At 44.5% G+C, this 22,850-nt stretch overlaps 1 protein-coding gene across 2 annotated transcripts; it reads right to left on the reverse strand.

Annotated features, from left to right (window-relative positions):
* Window positions 1-1,055: 1,055 nt before the first annotated feature.
* lmo3.L (LIM domain only 3 L homeolog) lies at window positions 1,056-22,340 on the reverse strand. 2 transcript variants are annotated; one of them, XM_041585731.1, is made up of 4 exons: window positions 22,022-22,340; window positions 16,331-16,544; window positions 5,288-5,413; window positions 1,056-2,267 (listed from the first exon to the last, which is right to left on the reverse strand). In XM_041585731.1, the coding sequence occupies exons 2-4, from the start codon at window positions 16,534-16,536 to the stop codon at window positions 2,162-2,164; spliced, it is 438 nt and encodes a 145-aa protein (XP_041441665.1). In that variant the 5' UTR covers window positions 16,537-16,544; window positions 22,022-22,340; the 3' UTR covers window positions 1,056-2,161. The 2 variants fall into 2 exon arrangements, with proteins under 2 accessions (XP_041441665.1, XP_018107300.1); XM_018251811.2 differs by lacking the exon at window positions 22,022-22,340 and adding an exon at window positions 18,330-18,624.
* Between the last annotated feature and the right edge of the window lie 510 nt (window positions 22,341-22,850).

Here is a 22,850-nt window from a genome sequence, read left to right on the forward strand (position 1 = left end):
CTACTCTGACCCCATGGATTCTCTCTTTTGCCTGTATATAAGAACCACACTCTTGTCCCATTCACCATCTTACATTTTATTTCCCATTCATCCAATGGGCTCCAGGAGCAGCAAATACTACAGGTAATAAAATGGGTCATTTATGACTGCAAGTACAGTCAATAAAGTGCAATTTAGAGCAGAATTGTTTTTTTCCCAGAACACATTGTTTCTCCCTGGAATTCCATCAATTCCATCCTATATGTTTCCATGTGCTGTGTAGTTAAAACCTGTTCAATTGCCTGGCATTTTGTCTGAAGATGTTTGCGTTTTGGAGCTTAATCTCCCCCTGCCACATGCAGTCAGGATAATGTTCTCAGAGCTGCATAAAAGTTCCTTATTTCGTAAAATGCAATTTCTTCCTAGTTTATCTGTGTTTGTGGAGATTTTAGTGCCTTTTCCCTTCTGTATGGCATTGATAGCAACATGATTGGGGTCCATCTCTGATGTCCTCCTTTTGGCTGCTGGATCACACTCATTCAGTTTAATGTTAAGACACAATTTGCACGGTGAAAGCCACTTAAATTTTATCCACTTAAAAATTAATAGATTTAACAACTTAATAGATTGCAGAATGGAGGGAGCACCTGGGATTAGGTTGTGTTTGACCAACCTTCTGCTCCAGGGATCTAAGGAGGGTTTGGAGACTTTGTCCTCATATCCCACTACTGGAATTCATTGCCGGCAACTGCACGCAGAAGCCAATGTATAATGAATGTGGTGTCCCCCAAAATATCGTACATGAGTTGTACATAGGCAGAAATAAGCTCATTGCTGAGGGTTTGATCAGATTTAGGATTTAGATTTAGGACTGGAAAGATTTATTTTGAAGAACCAAGAATATTATGGAAACAAGATCAACTAATCTGATGAATGTAGATTGAATAACCCTACCAATGGTTAGTATGAAATGAACCAAAGTCAAAATTCAATCCAACATGTTTTTTTTAATCAAAGTTTAAAGGGGAAGCGACAGAAGGGATAAAAAACCAGCGAGGGTCAATTGAGGACTTCTGTTTAGGTGAAATACATTCTTTATTTATTTTATATAAAAACAGGACCCATTTCTGATATTATTTTCTGCATAAAAACATCAGCATTGTAGAAAGGCCGGTCGGCTGCTGAGGGAGCAATTCTTATGGAAATGGAGTGAACAAAGGGGGGGGGGGGTTCACAATAAATATCACAATTTGGGGAACGCTTAAATCTCTTTATCTTGCCTGAATTTTGGGTCTTTCAGCAGCTGACCCCCTCCCCCGTGTCCCCTGCATGGAGTGAGGCTGATACACGGCAGCAATTCATCTCTACTACAGTCTTTATACAAATCAGTATTCATTTCCCGCAAAGCCACAAGGACGACATTGTGACGACTAAGCCTTGTGACCTTGGGGGTCACCATCTCAGATACATTCAATGGAATTCATGCCGACCCCTGCCCTCCCCATGAGGTTCATTTGCTTGGAATGAAATGTTATGTTCTATTCCAAATCCAATTCCCTCTGTGATGGTACATAGGGGGTGCACAGGGGGTTCTAGGGCACCTCTATAGCGGCTGCCTGAAGCACCAGACCCAAACAATAGATCCTATTAATCCATAAGCCGAGACTTGAAGCCAATGCAAAGCTTCTCCCATTCACAGAACATGTGCAAGCTCCTTCCTATTGGCTCTTTGCATTGTTTCCATTATTTTCCTACAAACATAGCTTATTATAAATAAATACAGAAAGCATAAATAGACAACGTATCCACAGTGATTGTACCGAATGCAACGTCGCACAAGTGGTAACACAATAAAACTGTATTACATTTGTGCTTCAAAATTTACAATTTGTTATGTACAAAGTCCAAAATCTGCATTTCATGCCAAAAAAACCCCCGAACTGATGATTAAAGGCAAAACGAAGGATGGAGCCGTCTGTATCTTTATGGAACATTCAGTGCTGGGGCCACAGTCGCACACACACAGATGCGTCAGTCCGTCTTCTGTTGCGCCCCAGGGGCCCCCCATGATATCAAGGACATTATTCCGTAGGCTTCAGTGCCACTTCTTATTTACATGTAGAGCAGAAAAGATAAAAAGGACGCAGTGCTGATCATTTCCTAGTGTTGGGGTCCGGGGGGCTCAGCGCACCTGGGTAGAATAACCCTCTTTCATTAAACCTTCTTCATAGTCCGTCTGGCACAGAATCATGTTGTTCTTCAGGAAGAATTTGTCTCCTACACAAAACCTGCAACAGAAAGGACAACATGCACGTGAGTTTACATACAGTATACATGTGTACAACACCCCCCCCCCGTATGAAGCAGACACTTTATAGTTTAGGGGTGATAGACTCGAGCAGGTCCCACTATTATTACAGATTCTGCTTTCACCCAGTATTCCCAGTGTAAAATGTGGTGCAGCAAAAGATCAAGAGTCCCCATAACCAGCAACATGAAATATACAAATATCTAAATAATGCACATTTATATAAAGCAGGATGATTCATTTCTATAATTCTTATTAACATGTATTTATATAGCGCCAGCATATTTCGCAGAACTGTAAGAATAATTATAATAATAATAATAATAAGGATCTTTCTTGTACTTCAATGGTGTCAGGGGGCCTATCGGCTGAGAGAGTCAGGACCAAGGAGGAAGCCTTGTAGGGGTCAAAGTTCAGGTTCAAGGTACAGACAAGGGTCAGGCAGATTCAAGATCAAAGTCCAGGCAAAGGTTCAATGGCAGACAGAAGGGTCCAGAATCCAAAGTCCAAGATAAACAATAATACAGCACCCAGGAATACTAAATAACACATCCTATAATTGGGCAGTGATAGAGAGTACTGGGCGCACTTTCATTTTGAATTTTGGCGCCAATTCGGCACTGGCACAGCGTCCTGCGTCAGAGGCGATGCACCGGCGTCATCACGCGGCGACAGGCGCGCTGGCGTTGTTGCGCCGGTGACGCTACCCACGTGGCGGCCATGGGCGCTGCCATTTTGGGAGCGACGCCGGTGGAGAAGGACTCGCCACACGGAGCTCCGGGCGGCAGCGTTCGGGACAAATGGGCCCTAAGGTCCCAGGTACCAGTTCATGTTCTATAACAGTGATCCCCAACCAGTAGCTCGTGAGTAACATGTTGCTCCCCAACCCCTTGGATGTTGCTCCCAGTGGCCTCAAAGCAGGTGCTTATTTTCAAATTCCAGGCTTGGAGGCAAGTTTTGGTTGTATAAAAACCAGGTGCACTGCCAAACTGAGTCTCAATGTAGGCTGACAATCCACATAGGGGCTACTAAATGGCCAATCACAGCCCTTATTTGGCACCCCAAGAACATTTTTTATGCTAGTGTTGCTCCCCAACTCCTTTTACTTCTGAATGTTGCTCACGGGTTCAAAAGGTTGGGGATCCCAGTTCTATAAAGTCCAACACAGGGTCCCTGACTCCAAAACCCAAATCTATAAATAATGCACATTTTGATCTGCGTTTATATAAAGCAGGATGATTTATTTCTATAATTATTATTAACGTGTATTTATTTAGCGCTAGCATATTTTGCAGCACTGTAATAATAATAATAATAATAATAATAATAAGGATCTTACTTGTACTTCAATGGGCCCTAGGGTCCCAGGTACCAATCCATGTTCTATAAAGTCCAACACAGGATCCCTGACACCAAAACCCAAAATGTATTCCTTTCGACTGGCACAGCAGTTATTTGCATGTGTGTAACTGGTGCCTGGGTTCAATTCTACATCAGTGATCCTCAACCAGTAGCTTGTGAGTAACATTTTGCTCCCCAACCTCTTGGATGTTGCTCCCAGTGGCCTCAAAGCAGGAGATTATGTTTGAATTCCAGGCTTGGAGGCAAGTTTTGGTTTCATAAAAAACAGTTGACTGCCAAGTAGAGTCTTCTGTAGGCTGCCAGTCCACATAGGGGCTATCAATAGCCAATCACAGCCCTTATTTGGCACCACCCAGGAACATTTTTAATGCTTGTGTTGCTCCCCAACTCTTTTTAGATCTGAATGTTGCTCATGGGTGAAAAAGGTTGGGGACCCCCTGCTCTACACCAAGCCCAACCCATTCAACTTCAGACACGGCTTGGGAGAGGAAGCCCCCTGGAGCAAAAGTAACAACGCGTTTGGAACCACCCCCTTCCCCATTTTCGGGTACAGATGGATATCTCAACACATACAGGGAGTTGTCATATCCGTGTGGTACTGGGTAGGATGACCATTAGGTCCATTGAGTTTTTCAGGTGAAAAGCAGAAACAAGTCTGAGAGTTGGTGCCCAGTTTGGATTAGGGTCATAATGATACTGAAGATATTGAGATGCAAATGATTGGAGAAGCTTTGCACTCTACTAAGTGAGGGAGTAAAGTGAAATGAGAATTTTCCCTTAATGACAGGAGAATGAAGCAGCTTTGCTCTCGGAGAGTCACAATAATATGTCGCATTTATTGCACCGCTCAGGGGGCAGCAGATTATTATAGAGGTGCCATTGTCAAACTCCCGGCCACTAGAAAGGAACAATTGGCACGGGAGGGATGAAACCTACCCCATAATGATGGATTTCACAGCAGGGTCAGTTTCGCCAGTGATTAGACAGATTGAAATGTATTTCTGCTCAAGTCTCCAATTAAGAACAAAGGCCCCTCTGTAATGAGCCCCCCACAATGGGCTGAATGAATGGGACTGGTTATTATGGGCTGTGCCAGCGACAGACATTATGTGCCGGTGGGGAAGAGATTCAGGAGGGTTACTAAGTGCCGACACTGTGGGTGCAATTAGGGGCAGAAATGTTGAACTAATGGGGGGGGCATTTAATTGTAACCATTTAACCTCGGCCTGGGGCAGTCATTCTGTCACTTTGGAAATGTTTCCATCTGCCGGAGACACCGAGAAAATGGCGCAATAAAAGGAAATTGTTTTGCGTTTAGCAAAGGGGATCAACAGCAAACTTGATATATTTCTCATTGGGGGGATAATATGAACCCCAATATACAAAGCAGCTGCTGATGATGAAAAGAGGTTTCCTTGTGCCCCTGCAATTTCACTAATTGCCCCAAAGAGATGCCAAATAAATAACTTGTTTTACCTTCTTATGGGACAAATTGGGTTAAAACCCATGACACCAATGGCACCTTGAAAGTAGAAGAGTTGCACTTACCAACATTATACATCTTTAATGGTAAAATAACGATATATGACATCTCTGGGATAAATTGTAAACCCCATTCATTACGTGCCCCCCATTTACCTCTGGTTACAGAGCTGACAGGCAAAGCAGTCCAAGTGGTAGACATTCTCCTTGGCTCTCATCACCATTTCGAAGGCAGGAATGAGTTTGCTGCAGGCGGCGCAGTTTCCCGTCACTCCAAATAACCTGTAATAGGAAACGGGATTTTAGGTGGGTTTTCCTTTTACTCTGGGGGCAAAGGAGGCAGGAGTCCAATATACCCAATATACAGTACCCAATATACACAATATCCATAATATACCCAATTTACCCAATATATACAATATCCATACTATACCCAATTTACCCAATTTACCCAATGTACACAATATCCATAATATACCCAAATTACCCAATATACACAATATCCATAATATACCCAATTTACCCAATATACACAATATACATAATATACCCAATTTACCCAATATACACAATATCCATAATATACCCAAATTACCCAATATACCCAATATCCATAATATACCCAATTTACCCAATATACACAATATGCATAATATACCCAATTTACCCAATATACACAATATCCATAATATACCCAATTTACCCAATATACTCAATATACACAATATCCATAATATACCCAATATACACAATATCCATAATATACACAATATACATAATATACATAATATACACAATATACACAATAATGGCTTTATACAAATATGGGGCCTACAAATTTGATGCTGAGCCCACATGGCTCTTCATTCTTGGGGGCAAATTCACTAAGATTCGTAGTTGCGCCAGGCGTAACTTCGCCACACTTCGCCAGGTGTAGTTTCGCCAGCGCCATTCACTAAAATCCGAAGTTGCGCTCAGGGGTAGCGTAAGGTTGCGAAGTTGCGCTAGTGTTGATTCGCTAAGCGAAGCGAAGTTACGCTAGCGATGGTTAATTTGCATATGGCGCCAAATTTTAAATTTCAATGGAGGAATACGTAGAATCACTACAAATGCCTGGGAAACCTTCAAAACATCAAATAAAATGTTTATTTTGCCCTACACATGTGCCCCCTGTATAGTTAAGGTGCCATGAGTCAGGAAATGTAGGGGGGAAGGAGGGGAGCCCCCAAAAAAAATTCGATCTTTTTCAGCCTATCACCCATAATGTAGAAAACACGCCAGCGTTTTTTGGGACTTGGAAATTTTTTTTACTTTTTTTGAAGCAATCCCTATCTACTCTATTGCGCTTCGCCTGGTCTGAGGTGGCGAAGGAAGTCTAGCGTAAAAGGTAGTGTTCAGTACACTGCGCGCGTTAGTGAATTTGCGTAGTTACGTCCGTAGCGAAAATTCGCCAGGCGTAAGGGTGCGAAGTAACACTAGCGAATTTACGCCAGCGTTCATTAGTGAATTTGCGAAGTAACGAAAATGACCAAGGCTAGCGAATTGATGCTAGCGTTAGGCGCTTCGGCGCATAGTGAATTTGCCCCTTGGTTGTTAAAAGGCCAGAAAGCCTTTTCTTAAAATGTTGCTTTAAAGGGTAACTCCATGCAAAAACTGTTTTTTTGCCTCATGAAATAAAATATAACTCTAAGCTGCTCCTATTATCCATTCATTGCTCATTGTAACTGAGTTCTGTGCAACTGCCATTGTGTCTATCTGTCCCTTTCTGTTGTCTCGTTCTGACTCCTGAAAAAATGTAGTTACTCTCACAGGACTCTTGATCCGTTGGCTTTTGCTACTTTGTTTCAGTAGTCAGAGCCAGGGATGGAGCAAACCTGATACATATAGGTGTCCGTTTGGGGCCCCAGACTAAGGAGACACAAAGGTATGTGGCCCCAGAGAAAGAGAAAATGTCAGTTTGGGGCCCTTGATCTGCAGAGAAAACAGCAGGCAGTGCAATGGCATCTCCCGCAGGAGAGAAACACATTCAGGTACTTAGACATTCAGCTCATTGTTACCCCCCCCCCCCCCCCCCCGGTTGGAACTGCTGCTCGGGCTCCAGGCATTTATCAGATCCCTGATTAGAATTTGTTTCCACACAAATCATTGATCATCAGGCCATTACTAGGCAAATGACAGTTAATTACCCACTACATTAACCACTGGGACCTAAAAGCTGCTGCTCCTGCCATCAGTCAACTTGATAAATGTGCCCAGTTGAGTAATGCATGGGCAGCGCTGAGCTGGGGGCCCAACAAGCCTCCATGTGCCGCTATTTGCACAATGACAAACACTCAGGGTTAATAACACACAGATCATTTGTTGTACCTTGGAATTGGCCCAGTCTGTAGCCACATCCTTCCCAGCACAGAACCAGAACCATAGATTCCTAATCACTACACAACCCTCCCAGCAGCAGTATCTTAATTATTCTCTGCCCTAACAGGGGGGGAATTGGGCTTCACAGAAGATTTTCTCTTGCCTCCCTCCATCAGTTCCCATCTGCACCTGGACTCTGATGCCCTAATGATGAATTATTGCCCCTTCCCCTCTGGGAGGGAACCTTACAAGGGAACGTGTTAGTGAACTGTCAGCTCTCAGACTGAGTGCGAGGATGCGGAAATCTCATCTCATTAAGTGGAAAACAATGCGTTTGTTACCCTCACCCCCGGCTGCTGGCTGCAAGGATCAAGAGATCAGCCTTCCCTAAGCCCCACGCCCTACAAGATCAGAACATCCATCTTCTCATTGATTGAAGAAGCAGACAGAGTCATCTTCCTTCCAATCACCCCCCATTACTCCTCTTCTTGTGCAACTAGGGGGGAAATGACTGCTGAAAAGGGACCCAGAGAATGTACTTACTAAGGTGCCACATTCCCACCCCTCCTTGAGACTCTACACTGGAATAGGCCACTTACAGGGAAAAGTGCTGGGCGAATGAATTGTTCAGTTTGATACAGGTGGGCTGATGTTAAAGGGAGGCCTGGTCTCCCAATGAGTAGAATTACAGACTTTTGGATCATTTTGGAGTCTACAGACAACATGCCCAAACCTGAATTAATGATCCTCACATTTTATGATTTACCAATGAGTGGGACAGAGTTGTGTAGACCAGTAGGCAAAACCTCCCTGAATCTCCTTGTCTGGCCTTACCCTAAGATGTAAAGCAGACAGACCCCCTACAGCACTCACCTCTCTAGCATCTATTCTACACTCCCCAGCAGCCTGAGCCTCACAGTTGCTCCATCAGTCCCCAAACCCCAACCTTGCCCCTGTCAGCCCCCTGCTACAAGTATAACCCTGAACCAAAACACTGCCCCTATTAGTCAACTGCAACTAGTACAGGAATACTAAATGCCACCTCTGTATCAGCCTCTGCACTGGCACTAATGCCCCTGCCTCACATTCTCACTCACTCACACTCACACACACTTACTCACACACTCACTCACACTCACACACAGTGACACACTTTCCTGCGCACAACTAATGACTAAATGAGAAAGGTGAAGTGACTACAATTGTGATTATTGTGTTCCACAACAAGAGGAAGCCCCTTTGTGAATTAGTGAAAGGGTTAAAGGGATCCAAGACCTTGTGCAGGCAGTATGGCAGCAACAATATATTACTGTTACCCCTGCCAGAGCATTATTCAAACTCTTGCACCTGCCAGAGCATTACCTCAACTTCTGCTCCTGCCACAGCATTACTCCAAACTCCTGCCCCTACCAGAGCATTACCCCCTAAATCCTGCCCCTACCAGAGCATTACTCAAACTCCTGCCCCTGCCAGAGCATTACCCCAACTCCTGCCCCTGCCAGAGCATTACTCAAACTCCTGCCCCTGCCAGAGCATTACCCCAACTCCTGCCCCTGCCAAAGCATTACCCCAAATCCTGCACCTGCCAAAGCATAAACCCAACTCCTGCCAGAACATTACCCCTAAATCCTGCCCCTGCCAGAGCATATCCCCAACTCCTGCCAGAACATTACTCCTATCAGACTGCTGCTTGTAAGACAAGAAACCCACTAGTTTATGATCCCACTGTGCCAAGATTTTAAGCACAACAAAAGGGGCAGGTGCCCCCACTGTGTCGTTCATTTAAGTCCAGTTTGGATCTTACCAGAACAGCAGTTTTGGGGCATTAAACAGGCAGACCGTTAAAAATATTGCTGTTGTTTTTATTACAGATTATTTGGAATCCTAAACCCCTATTACTACTTGTTTATCATTTTGGATATTCTGGTTCTGGCATTTGTATATTTCATGTCAAAAACCACTAACATTGTTTAGAAAAAGTAAATCTCTTCCAAATCAAGCACAAAGCTCCTATAATCCTGCCATCAATCAATAACTTGTTATCCCTTATCAATAAGTTCTGGTCACCAGATCATTAATATTATCAATTGGCCTGGAGTGAAACTGAACTGATGTAATTTCAAACACAGTCACTGTGGTTTTACCCACAATGCAGCAGTTTTCCCATGATATCAGTGGAACTGTGGTTAATGCATGAAAACGACGCACTTTGACGCACATTAGAGACAACGCACGTGACCTATTCTGCAACTGTGCTGAGGGATTGATGCAGGGATTGATGCAGGGATTGATGCAGGCATTGATGCAGGGATTGATGCAGGGATTGATGCAGGTATTGATGCAGGGATTGATGCAGGGATTGATGCAGGGATTGATGCAGGCATTGATGCAGGGATTGATGCAGGGGTTGATGCAGGGATTGATGCAGGGATTGATGCAGGGATTGATGCAGGCCACTGTAGGAAACCTGGAGCACCCAGTTCAGAGGCAGCGATAGCTCAGGGTTCCCCAACATCAACTGTGTAAAATATGGAACAGGAGGCAGGGGTACTGTAGAGGGGCTGAGCACAAATATATGGAAATGTAAGGAGTGCCGCTGACACAAGTGGCTTTAATAATTGGAATTGATTTGCGCAACTGCACTTGTTGTCTTAAATGTGTCTCCAGCCTTTCTGCCACTACCACATACAGTGTATCCAGACTCTCTACCAGCTCTTACCTTTATCCAACCCTTTGACCTTCAACCTCTACACTGTACCTCTATCCAACACTCTAGCCTCCACCTCTATTGAACCCTCTACCTGCCAAACTCATTCCAACCCTCTGGCCTCGACCTCTATCCAACACTCTAGCCTTGACCTCTATCCAACACTCTAGCTTTGATCTCTATCCAACCCTCTGGCTTCCGACCTCTATCCAACACTCTAGCCTTGACCTCTATCCAACACTCTAGCCTTGACCTCTATCCAACACTCTAGCCTCGATCTCTATCCAACCCTCTGGCTTCCGACCTCTATCCAACACTCTAGCTTTGACCTCTATCCAGCCCTCTACTTGCCAACCTCTGTCCAACACTCTAGCATTGACCTCTATGCAGCCCTTTACCTGCCGACCTCTATCCCACCCTCTACCCTCCCACCCCTATCCAACACTCTAGCCTTGACCTCTATTTAACCCTCCACCACCGACCTCTATCCAACACTCTAGCCTTGACCTCTATTCAACCCTCTACCCACCGACCTCTATCCAACCCTCTACCCTCCCACCCCTATCCAACACTCTAGCCTTGACCTCTATTTAACCCTCCACCCACCGACCTCTATCCAACACTCTAGCCTTGACCTCTATTCAACCCTCTACCCGCCAACCTCTATCCAACCCTCTACCCTCCCACCCCTATCCAACACTCTAGCCTTGACCTCTATTCAACCCTCTACCCGCCAACCTCTATCCAACCCTCTACCTACCGACCTCTATCCAACACTATAGCTTCGACCTCTATTCAACATTCTACCCGCCAACCTCTATCCAACCCTCTACCCAACACTCTAGCCTCAAACTCTATCCAACACTCTAGCCTCCTACCACTATCCAACACTCTAGTCTCCCACCTCTATCCAAAACTCTAGCTTCAACATCTATCCAACCCTCTACCCTCGGACCTGTATCCAACACTCTAGCCTCGACCTCTATCCAACCCTCTACCCACCAACCTCTATCCAACACTCTAGCCTTGACCTCTATCCAACACTCTAGCCTTGACCTCTATCCAACACTCTAGCCTTGACCTCTATTCAACCCTCTACCCGCCAACCTCTATCCAACCCTCTACCCTCCCACCCCTAGCCAACACTCTAGCCTTGACCTCTATTCAATCCTCTACCCGCCAACCTCTATCCAACCCCCTACCCTCGACCTCTATCCAACCCTCTAGCCTCCCACCTCTATTCAACCACATCTGGTACCTCACTTCTCCATAATAGACCCCATGGTACCTAAAGCTCCTCTGTGACCACATACAGTGCCACTATTAGCCTATACTAGCCTCTCCACTACCACAAATGGTATCAGAGGGGGAGCACCACCCAAAATGTATTTCATGTTTGTATTTTGAAAATGAGATTCTTTTTTGCAGTATTGTACTTGGATTTCTCCACACACGTTACCTCCAGCCTCCCTACCACCACATACAATACTTCTAGATTAATTATCGCCACTTGGAGCACTCGCCCGTCTTCCGCACCTTATTGTATCTGTAACCATTCTGCCAATATGTGCGGCACCTGCAGCATCTCTAGCACCATGTCTGGAACCTCTAGTCTGTCAGCTCCAGGTCTGTAGATGCCAACATTTGGCCTGTACCTCCGCCCCAGGGGCCAGACACTACTGGATTCATAGAAAACAATATAATAAATCATTTTGCAAAAAGTCCTTGATGCATATTGTTCATTATTTTTATATTTTATATGCCAGTGGTCCAGTTGATACTGTTTGGGATGGAAGGAATCTTCACTTGTGTAAAGGGAAAAGATTTGACTGCAGAAACCAATCACTTCTCCTAAATAAACCAACTGGTGAGAAGTTTTCTCCTGTTCTTTGAAGATGACAAATTGATTTGAAATGAAACACCACAAAATCTACAACTATAAGGGATAAAATATTGGGGGGCAGGTGATACAGCTGAAGTGTCACTTAATTTCACTTCTGATAATTCTAGAACAAAGAAAGATGCCGCATACACAGAACTTGGCCCGTCAGACATCCACATAGATAATGTATTGACGTCTCCTATAGATCCTTTTACTCTCCATCTCCATACAAGTATAACCCTGAACCAAAACACTGCCCCTATTAGTCAACTGCAACTAGTACAGGAATACTAAATGCCACCTCTGTATCAGCCTCTGCACTGGCACTAATGCCCTCTCCCACAGGTGCCCCTGCCTCACATTCTCACTCACACTCACACACACACTTACTGCCCCCCCACTTGTGCTTCACACTCAGAGCACTGAAATAGACCCCTCCAACACGGCCAACCACAACTTATATGTGGCTTATTTAGCTGAGTTGTCCAATCAAAGCTGTGCTTTCATTATCCTACAGCAGAGAGATGAATACTAAATGCTGATTGGTTATGGGTTACTGCTTTGTGGGCAACATTGTCTGTATTGAGATTTTTTCCTCTCCCATCACTTATTGCCCCGTCCCCTTACACCCGCAACCAACCTATATATCTACATATATATATAAAGTATATACCTACATATATCTACAGTATATACCTACACATACCTATACACCCACATATACCTATACACCCACATATACCTATATACCTACATATACCTATATACCTACATATATCTACAGTATATACCTACATATACCTATATACCTACATATATCTATATACCTACATATACCTTTATACCTGCATATATCTACAGTATATACCTACATATACCTATATACCTACATATATCTATATACCTACATATACCTATATACCTACATATATCTATATACCTACATATACCTTTATACCTACATATATCTAAAGTATATACCTACATATACTTACATACCTACATATATCTACAGTATATACCTACATATACCTATATACCTACATATACTTACATACCTACATATATCTACAGTATATACCTACATATACCTATATACCTACATATACTTACATACCTACATATATCTACAGTATATATCTACATATACTATATACCTACATATATCTATATACCTACATATATCTACAGTATATACCTACATATACCTATATACCTACATATATCTACAATATATACCTACACATACCTACATATACCTACATATACCTATATACCCACATATACCTATATACCTACATATATCTACACATACCTACATATACCTACATATACCTATATACCTATATATATCTACATATACCTATATACCTATCCTCGATTAATGATAAATGCAGCTTAAAAATAACTCCTGCCTTTTCTGTATGTTTGTAACAATCATAGAAGAATGAATATCAGGTCGGACCCCCAGTCTGGAATGCAGATATTTATTGCAGGAGTCACACACACAGTAACATTATAAGAACCATGGCCCGGTCCATGTGGATCAATAGGTTCTAGTTAAATGTGTGGCCCCTATAGACCTGGGCCCCAGGGACGTGACAGAACTAGTCTGGCTCTGAGACTTCCCATTAACGTGAGTGTAAAACAAATGCAGGCGCTAATCACACGGCGCCACTTTCATATGGATTAGACCCGCTGCAAATATAAATGTCAGGAATGTTATTAATCTGATAAATCATTTGCTGCTCTGCCTGAAATACGGCCGTTCCGCATTACTGACCTGACAGCGCCGGTGATTCCATTTGTTTGCCAATTGGCCCAATATCACTGCCTATTTGTAATGTAAATAGGGCCACTGGGCCCGTAATAGAGAGATAAAAGGCTCTGTTTCAGCAGTGGGAAATAACGAGACCCATTATAATGTGCTGGCACTGCTGCATTTCATCAGGGGCCAAACGAGGGCGAATTCTGGTACCACTCACTGGGACACTCGGGTCACCAATTGTTTAGAGAATGGCGGAGAATCAGCAAATCCAAGGAATTGTCAGCAAACAACTCAAAGCTGCCCAGACTAATATGTAACTGCAAAGAACTCCCAGGGTCCCTTTCACACCCGCCCCTAGCACCCTAATATCACCATTAAACTGACCACCATTTTCTGTGAACCCCATATTGGGTTTTTAGTCAGGTACAAATCCTTAATACAACTTGAAACGTTTCCCAATGTCTTTCGGGAACCGAATGCTACAATGAGACCCCCTTATTATAGGGTTAATTTCCCTCTAATAGGCCCCCATAGGAGATCTAGAAATGACATGAACCAAAGCAGAGCCAAATGTGCCCCAGAAAACCTGGACTTTACACAAATATATTGCTCCTTTTTATAAATATAATCATTTAACCCCTTCACTTGCCACAGCCGTATTGGTGCTGCAAGTCTGGGGCTACAAGCAGGGCAAGTGCAACGAGGGACCTTCCGACACATCCCAGAATAATGTCCTGACGGCATACGGAATAGAAACAGAGTTTGCTACTTTCATGGAAAAACTAAATCCAAAATGAAACCTTCAGCCGAATCTCCAGCTCAGAGGGAGGCCAATAAACTGGAGAAACTCATTAAATAGCAAAACACGGGTTAAACGATTTGTGTTACTGAAACATTCCCCTAATTCCCAAATAATACTGACTTTAACTCCGTGTTAACTGTTCAGTTTCCCAAAGTCAACAGAAATAAACGGGAACGGGAATAATTAACTGCTTTGTTGCCACAAGCAGAACATTTCGCTGACACAGAATAAATGGCTCTGAATGAAGACGGGACATCAATGTTATTTTGGGTTAATTGTGACCCCCCAGATCATTTGTAGGGGGGCTGCTGCCTGCGTCTAGAATGAAACACCCAGTGATATTTATCCCCCTCACGGAAAGGGTAAATCTATATTTTGCTTTTCATGGAGAGACGCTGAAATCCCACGGGGCAGAATGGGGCACAGGCTCTGGTGCAGGGGAAATAAAGACATGTCAGGGCAGCTCAATATTCTGCCGAGGAAAAGAAATCAGCAATAAATTCATTTTCTGCCGGTAGTTTCATTCACTGTCTGCACCGACCACATATGAAATAGTATCAGTCAGGGCATTAATACCCCAAATAGAGTGAAATAGTGTCCAGTCCGGGGCGTCTGCAGGACACGGAGCTCAACAAGGTCTCCACAAACTCCAAACTGATGAGTCTCAAGCACCTCCAAAGTGATGGGTCTCAAGCACCTCCAAACTGATGAGTCTCAAGCACCTCCAAACTGATGAGTCTCAAGCACCTCCAAACTGATGAGTCTCAAGCACCTCCAAACTGATGAGTCTCAAGCACCTCCAAACTGATGAGTCTCAAGCACCTCCAAACTGATGAGTCTCAAGCACCTCCAAACTGATGAGTCTCAAGCACCTCCAAACTTATGGGTCTCAAGCACCTGAGCTCTAGAGGCACCACCAAGAAACCAGTTTGTGGACTTGCCAACAACCCGTTATTTATTCAGTGGTCTCTCTCATCCCTTAATGAACAGACACTTGATCTAAAGGGGAACTATGGGGCAGCATTAGTGATAGGCGAATAAATTCGCCTGGCACGAATTCGCAGCGAATTTCCGCATTTTACGGCTGGCGGATCTCCTGAGAAAATTTGCCAGTGAAAATTTGCCAATGTGTATTTCCGATTTTTGTGAAAATGTCATATTTTCACGATCTTTTAGTGAAAACCTTCAAATTTCAAGATTTTTTTGTGAAAAGTTTGAATTTCTCGTGAAAACGATACAATTTCAAGATTTTTTGGTGAAATTTGCGATTTTGCAAATTTTCGTGAATTTTTCGCCATTTGCGAATTTTGCAGGAAATTCACAAATTTTTCGGTGAATCGAAATGGGAAAAATGTGCCCATCCCTAGGCAGCATTTCAGTCTACCAATATAAAGTCCTTAGAGGAGCAACACTGCATTACACCCCCATTACTAACTGATGTACAGCAAACAAAGTTCTCAGTAATTACCAACAACTCCGGGAGGCTGATCCATATAATCACTGCCCCAGGGTGTAAAACTCACACTCTCACACTTAACCAATGCAGAAAGTCTTTAGGGGCAGCAATTTCTCGGGGAGACTAGTTTGAGTCAGTTCCAGCTCTATAGAAGATGCAACCTCATGGGTCTAGTTGCACTCATGGATATTTGGGGTAACCCCCAGAGAAGTGGGCGGAGCCTTACCTTAGGTAGTCCCTGCGGCAGAGGATGAGGTTGGCTTTGGTGTAGAGCGTGGAGCCCACTTCCCCGAGGCGACAGTCGCAGCAGGCGCATTTCAGGCAGTCCTCATGCCAGTATTTATCCAAGGCCTTGAGCAGGTAACGGTCTTTAATCTTGCGATTGCAGCCAGCACAACCTTTCGGCTTGGTGTCTGGCTGAACAGAAAGCATTTGTATTCCTGCCCGAGAGACAACACAAAACCGTCAGAAAACAACCAAAAATCACATTTCAGTCAAAATGACAAGAGAGTGAAGTGTAACGGAGCCTGGGGGGGCACATGGTCACATGATCAGTCCCTGGCACCCCCAAACTGACATTTAGAGGGGCTCAGCCCACCAGATCAGGGGCAAGTTCAGGGGGTTTCTCGGCTGAAGAGGGAAAGGGAAAGTTTAGTTTGGAATCTTCTGTTATAAAAAGTCTTTGTAGGAAAGAGACACATTGGGGGGGGGAAGTAACGGGCCGAGCTTTTGTCATTGAGAATTACTAAACAATTGACAGATAATTAAATAGCGGGGGCTGCGGGACTGAGGCCGATTGTATGGAAACTGTGCTGAGCTTTTAATTGGCTGGATGTGATTGTGACCCTCGTCACGCCTGAGTGCCCCCATTGTAGGCTTGTTGTGTGTCGTTCATCCGAGCAGCCCCAGCTCCACTAGTTACACAACAAAGTGAGAGCAGCAGCAGTCAGGGGGCTCAGGGGTTAATGCCATTCACAAGCAGCTCCCGCCCTGAGGGTCCCACCTGCCTGAGTTTGGAGGAGGTTTTGGGGGGCACAAGAAGAGCTTTGAGTTCAGAATTTAACTGTTCTCTATCCCAGGCCTGAAGGTGCTTTGTGCTGCCACCCAGGCTCCGGCTGCAGCCCCCCTATAGCACAACAATCCCCCTGCAGGTCCCCAGGTCTCGTGGGCTGCCCAAACCTTCCCCCTCCCCCTTTTTTTTGAGCAATGGAGCCGGGAAGCAATTTGATTGTCCTTCTCCAATGCAGCTGCGAGGCTCCACATAGTGACATTGCTCCACTCTTATCACTTTAATTACAGTTACCATGGCAGCAAAGTACCGGCGCCTGGCAAAGGCCAACCACACGTTTGCTACACTGACTCCTATTTTGACGCAGCTCAAATACAATCTGTGTGTGTGTGTGTAATTGTGTGTCTGTGTGTGTGTCTGTGTGTATTTGTGTGTGTGTATTTGTGTCTAATTGTGTGTATTTGTGTCTAATTGTGTGTATTTGTGTGTGTGTGATTGTGTGTAATTGTGTGTATTTTTGTGTAGTGGTGCAACTAGATATTACTGGGTCCCACAGCAAATTATTATTCTGGCCCCCAAAATGTGTAGAAGTTGAGTTGTACCTGTTGTTCTACCTGTTCTTGTTCTTCTGTGTCTGTTTGTGTGTGTGTGTGTTTGTGTATTATATAGTGATACACTCACTGCCACACACAGAGAATCCCACTAACTTCAATCCCAACACACAGTTACACAATTAGCCACTAACAGACACTAATAGTACACAACCCAGTGACACACACACACACACACAAGAGACACACTCAGTAACACACTGGGCACTGACCCACCTGTCACCCTGAGACACACAGTGTAACAATCAATAACACACACAGTTACACACAATTACACACAGAGTTACACAGACACAATAACACACACAGTTACACAAGAACACAATTACACAATGAATAACACACAGTTACACACACTTATACACAATTACACACAGTTACACAATTACACAATGAATAACACACAGTTACACACACTTACACACAATTACACACAGTTACACAGACACAATAACACACACAATAACACACACAAGTACACAATTACACACAATCACACACAATTACACAATGAATAACACACCGCGTTCCACAAACAGACAATTATAGAGAGAGAGGAGCGGATGACGGAGCCAGAAGAGACGGAGCAGCCCCCGGGCACCTACCGAAACTTTGCTCCCTTCTGTACATGGGTCTGTGTCGGTGAGCGGGGGAGGGATCGAGTGGTACCGGCGGGAGTCCGGGGTCGGGAGTGTCGGATTTGGGGGTCGGAGTCCAGTAAGGGGGTCCCAGTGTTCCCCAGAGAGAGAGAGAGAAACAGTCGGAGGAGGCGGCGGTGCGACAGACTCGCGTTTCTGGCGGCGAATGACAAAGCGGCGACTTTCTCTCAACTGATTGTTCCGCCGCCCGCGACTCTTCCTCCGCCTGCGACTCCCTGATCAGCACCCGGGGGAGGGGACAGCTCCGACCTGCACTGCCCGCACCGCCGCCTCCTCCTCCTCTTCCCCCTCCCCCCAACACTGGCCACAAGTCTCTGCCCTAATAGTAGCCACAGGGTGTCAGTGTTACTCTCAGCCCCCCCAGTAGCCACAGGGTGTCAGTGTTACTCACAGGCTCCCATCATTAGAGTCGGCCCCCAGCACAGGGTTTAAGCCCCCATGTTGCCCATAGGCTGCCCCCATTAACTAACGGCTCCCCCAGCATTGGCCACGAGTGTGTGTGTGTGGGGGTGTCCTTTTGTATTTGTTTAAGGGGTGACTTATACACTGGATCAGCAAAGTGGGAGCAGGGGGTGAGCTACAAACACTTGGTTGGGGGGAGTCAATTAATGCCCCTCAAGTTAATAAAGTTAATCAGAGATCCATGTGCCCCCAATCAGTTTCAACCAATTCACCTTCCAGCCTGGGGGTGTAACATCTGCCAAATTGCCCCCTTAACAGCCCAACATTCTCCAGCAATGGGTCCCCAATATTCCACAGCAGAAGCCACAATGTAACAACCCAGAGAGCAGGTCTCCCCCCTCCCCGACCCCGGATCCCCCGTTACTTCCCAAATACTCCCCTCATTCTTACACTGCACATGGCTGGGGGTCACAGTCCCCATGGGGCAGATTATCTTGTAACATAGAGGGAAGTAAGCCCCCCCCACACAGATCTACAGATAGACATGCCTAATAGACACAAGGGGGGCTTTATAAATGTCTATTCATAGTAATAAACTAGAATTCTTCTTCTAATCATCATCATTATCTCCATCTTCATCATCTTCTTCATCATCTTCATCATCATCATCATCATCATCATCACTCTTCACCATGCAGCGAATGGAAAATATTCATTCCCAACTGCTTATTGTGCAACAACCAACCAACCAATGGCCAACAATCACCCCCATAAACACATCATACAATGTTTAGCACTGAACCCCCAAAGATCCACTGGCTCAACCCTAAGTGGCAACCCAAATAATAAATAGGAAAATTTCACCAACAAAGCCCCCCAACCAATGTCAAGTGTTCACCCCCCTAACACTTAATGGGGAAACTCTTAGCCCCAAATACTTATCCCCCAAATACTCAATGATCAACATACACCTCTAGACTCACCCCAAAAACTAAATCTAATGATAATCATGATGACTAAACATATAACACCCCTAAACACAGTGTACCCCAAAATGTGTGTAACAGAACCACTTGACCTGTAACACTCCAGCAAACACTTCCCCCCACCTCTCTCCAACATGCACCCCAAACAGTCAGCATCAGTGACCAACCCCATCACCCCAAACTCTTCATGTGTGACACCCCCAAACACTGCAGAGCGGGGGCCAAATCCTGACCAAGGGCAAAAGAATTAGGGAGGGGGTGTCTGTGTGTAGGGAAAAAGGAGAAATCAAATGAAAACAAATGATATAACTAATGAGGACAATTAAATTAATTATGTTCAAGGAGATGAGATTCTCCCCCCCAAACTGTATGATCTGTTACCCCTCGCTGCTAATACTGCTCTGTAATTGGCAGCAAGTGATTAGTGCATCTATGCTAATCTTTGTTTAAATCATTCAGCTAATTAAATGATGGGATTATTCCTGTGCCTATGGTGACATCATTGTCAGTAATTAGCGTGTTATTTGGACTATGGCAATAATTGCGCCCGGGTTTGTCTGCAATAACAGTAACCCTTTAGGAGCTGGAGACACTGGTGCTAATGCCCCTTTCTATCCCCACATACCCAATAATCTGCCACTGCCCCCCCCCCCCACAACTATCTGCTCTACCAAATATCCAGCGTCCAAATTCTGGCAAATCACGTGCAATAGGAGAAAATGGAATCAATAGTTAACATTCAACACCACACTATTCATTTTCCCTAAAATGTAATGATAATTAGATGGGTCATAAAATGCTCCTCTTTTCATTAGGACTGATGAAATGCATTAAGGCTGACAGGGTATTACCTGACACTAATTAGCTTTTGTCATGAATTCAATTATTTGAACGTGGAATCTTCCAAATCATGCGATGTTGTACAGCAAGAGGGGAAAGCCGCCAGAAGCCAGAGAGGTAAGTGGGCAGCAATTTATAGCAAGAAAGGTAAGTGAGCACAATGTATAACTAGAGAGGTAAGTGAGCACAGTATACAACCAAAGAGGTAAGTGGGCACCCAATGTGCAGCCAGAAAGGTAAGTGAGCACAATGTACAGCAAGAAAGGTAAGTGAGCACAATGTACAACAAGAGAGGTAAGTGGGCAGAAATATATAGCAAGAAAGGTAAGTGAGCACAATGTATAACCAGAGAGGTAAGTGAGCACAATATACAGCAAGAAAGGTAAGTGAGCACAGTGTATAACCAAAGAGGTAAATGGGCAGCAATGTGCAGCCAGAAAGGTAAGTGAGCACAATGTACAATAAGAGAGGTAAGTGAGTGCAATGTACAGCCAGAGAGGTAAGTGGGCACAATGTACAACAAGAAAGGTAAGTGAGCACAGTATATAACCAAAGAGGTAAGTGGGCAGCAATATGCAGCCAGAAAGGTAAGTGAGCACAATGTATAACTAGAGAGGTAAGTGAGGACAATGTACAGCAAGAAAGGTAAGTGAGCACAGTGTATAACCAAAGAGGTAAGTGGGCAGCTATGTACAGTCAGAGAGGTAAGTGGGCACAATATACAGCAAGAAAGGTAAGTGAGCACAATGTACAACAAGAGAGGTAAGTGGGCAGCAATATATATAGCAAGAAAGGTAAGTGAGCACAATATACAGCAAGAAAGGTAAGTGAGCACAGTATATAACCAAAGAGGTAAGTGGGCAGCAATGTGTAGCCAGAAAGGTAAGTGGGCACAATGTACAACAAGACAGGTAAGTGAGTGCAATGTACAATAAGAGAGGTAAGTGAGCACAATATACAACAAGAAAGGTAAGTGAGCAGAATGTATAACCAGAGAGGTAGGTGGGCACAATGTACAGGATCCGGATCCACTATAAAGGTGGGAAATACTCCCTGCAAGACGTTCCTCACACACAGTCCCAGTCACCCCAAAAGATCTTGTGACCCTTGTCCTCCTGTCACTCTGAGAAAACCCCAAAAACTCCAGGAAACTCCCCACTTCGCTCCCCCCCTTTCAGCAGAAAAAAAGTGAAAAGAAAGAGAATTTGTTCAGCCGAGAGAAAGTGTCAGTTGTCGCTACACAAACAATTTGTATTTACAGAGGAGAAAGTGATTCCAATGGGCAAGACTGGGCCACTGTACCCCTTTAATGGCTTCTTTGCACAAACAGGTGCCTATTATTCCTCTTTCAATTGTCAGCCCTTGGGACGACTGCGAAGCCTTTAAGCAGTAAAGAAGAAATCAACTCACCTTTTGTTAGGGAGAGTCAGGGCAGAATTGGGACTGGGGAAGTTTACGTCTCCTCCGGAATGAAAACAGATGGCGGCTGCTTGAGGTTTTCTATTAAATATTTCATAAAAGTAAATATTTCTGTAGTCCCTGAGACGAGGAGGAGGAGGAAGAGATGTGACAGTCTTTGTGCAGGAAAAGAGAGAATAATTTCAGTCAAGTCCAGGGGAAAAAAACTCTCTATACAAAGTAAAAAAAAACTGTGGAGGGGGGGCAGGAGGAAGAAGGATTTCTGTTCCCCCCAATTGTGATTCCAGGGAGAGAAATGACCTGCCTCTGGTGTTAGCCTCCTGCTGCCTCTTTCTCCTGCAGGACTGGTGTAAGCTCTAAAGCCGAGTGGGCCAGCTCCTCTCCTCCACTATTTAAACACCTCACCAGGTCCCTAGTTAACAGCTTCCTCCAGCTCGTCCAAGAAGCTGACAAGTACTGTTAGAGGAGGCTGTACATGTTGCTCTAATGGACCTCATTAAGTTCTACTTACAGATGTTCTCTTAACATAATTGATCTGCGGTGAGTAGAGAGGCTGCAACTTATTCCCTAGCCCCCAATTATGCTTGGGTAATTAGATCCCCAACCTCCAATTTTTCACATTCACCCTTCTAACATTCCAAAATATCAAAGTATCTCTTTCACACAAAAGCTCCCCCTGACTGGACTTCTCTCGACTCGCAGTATTGACAGTTAGATCTGCTAACCTTTGTAGAGACGCCAATTGCAATGGCACATTCGCTCCATTCGCTCGCACACAGCCGCGCTTTTTTCTCTCTTTCTTTTTTCTTTTTTAACCCTG

Source organism: Xenopus laevis, chromosome 3L (assembly GCF_017654675.1).
Source record: "Xenopus laevis strain J_2021 chromosome 3L, Xenopus_laevis_v10.1, whole genome shotgun sequence".
NCBI classification, from domain to species: domain Eukaryota; kingdom Metazoa; phylum Chordata; class Amphibia; order Anura; family Pipidae; genus Xenopus; species Xenopus laevis.

What these genes read in the sequence shown, in the direction of transcription:
- lmo3.L (XM_018251811.2), bottom strand. Translation starts at nt 18,354, where the DNA reads ATGTACAGAAGGGAGCAAAGTTTCG. An exon ending in CAGAAGGGAGCAAAGTTTCG is followed by an intron (nt 16,545 to 18,329) that starts GTAGGTGCCCGG and finishes TCTCTCGGGCAG; the next exon opens with GAATACAAATGCTTTCTGTT. An exon ending in TGTCAGCTCTGTAACCAGAG is followed by an intron (nt 2,268 to 5,287) that starts GTAAATGGGGGG and finishes TTTCTGTTGCAG; the next exon opens with GTTTTGTGTAGGAGACAAAT.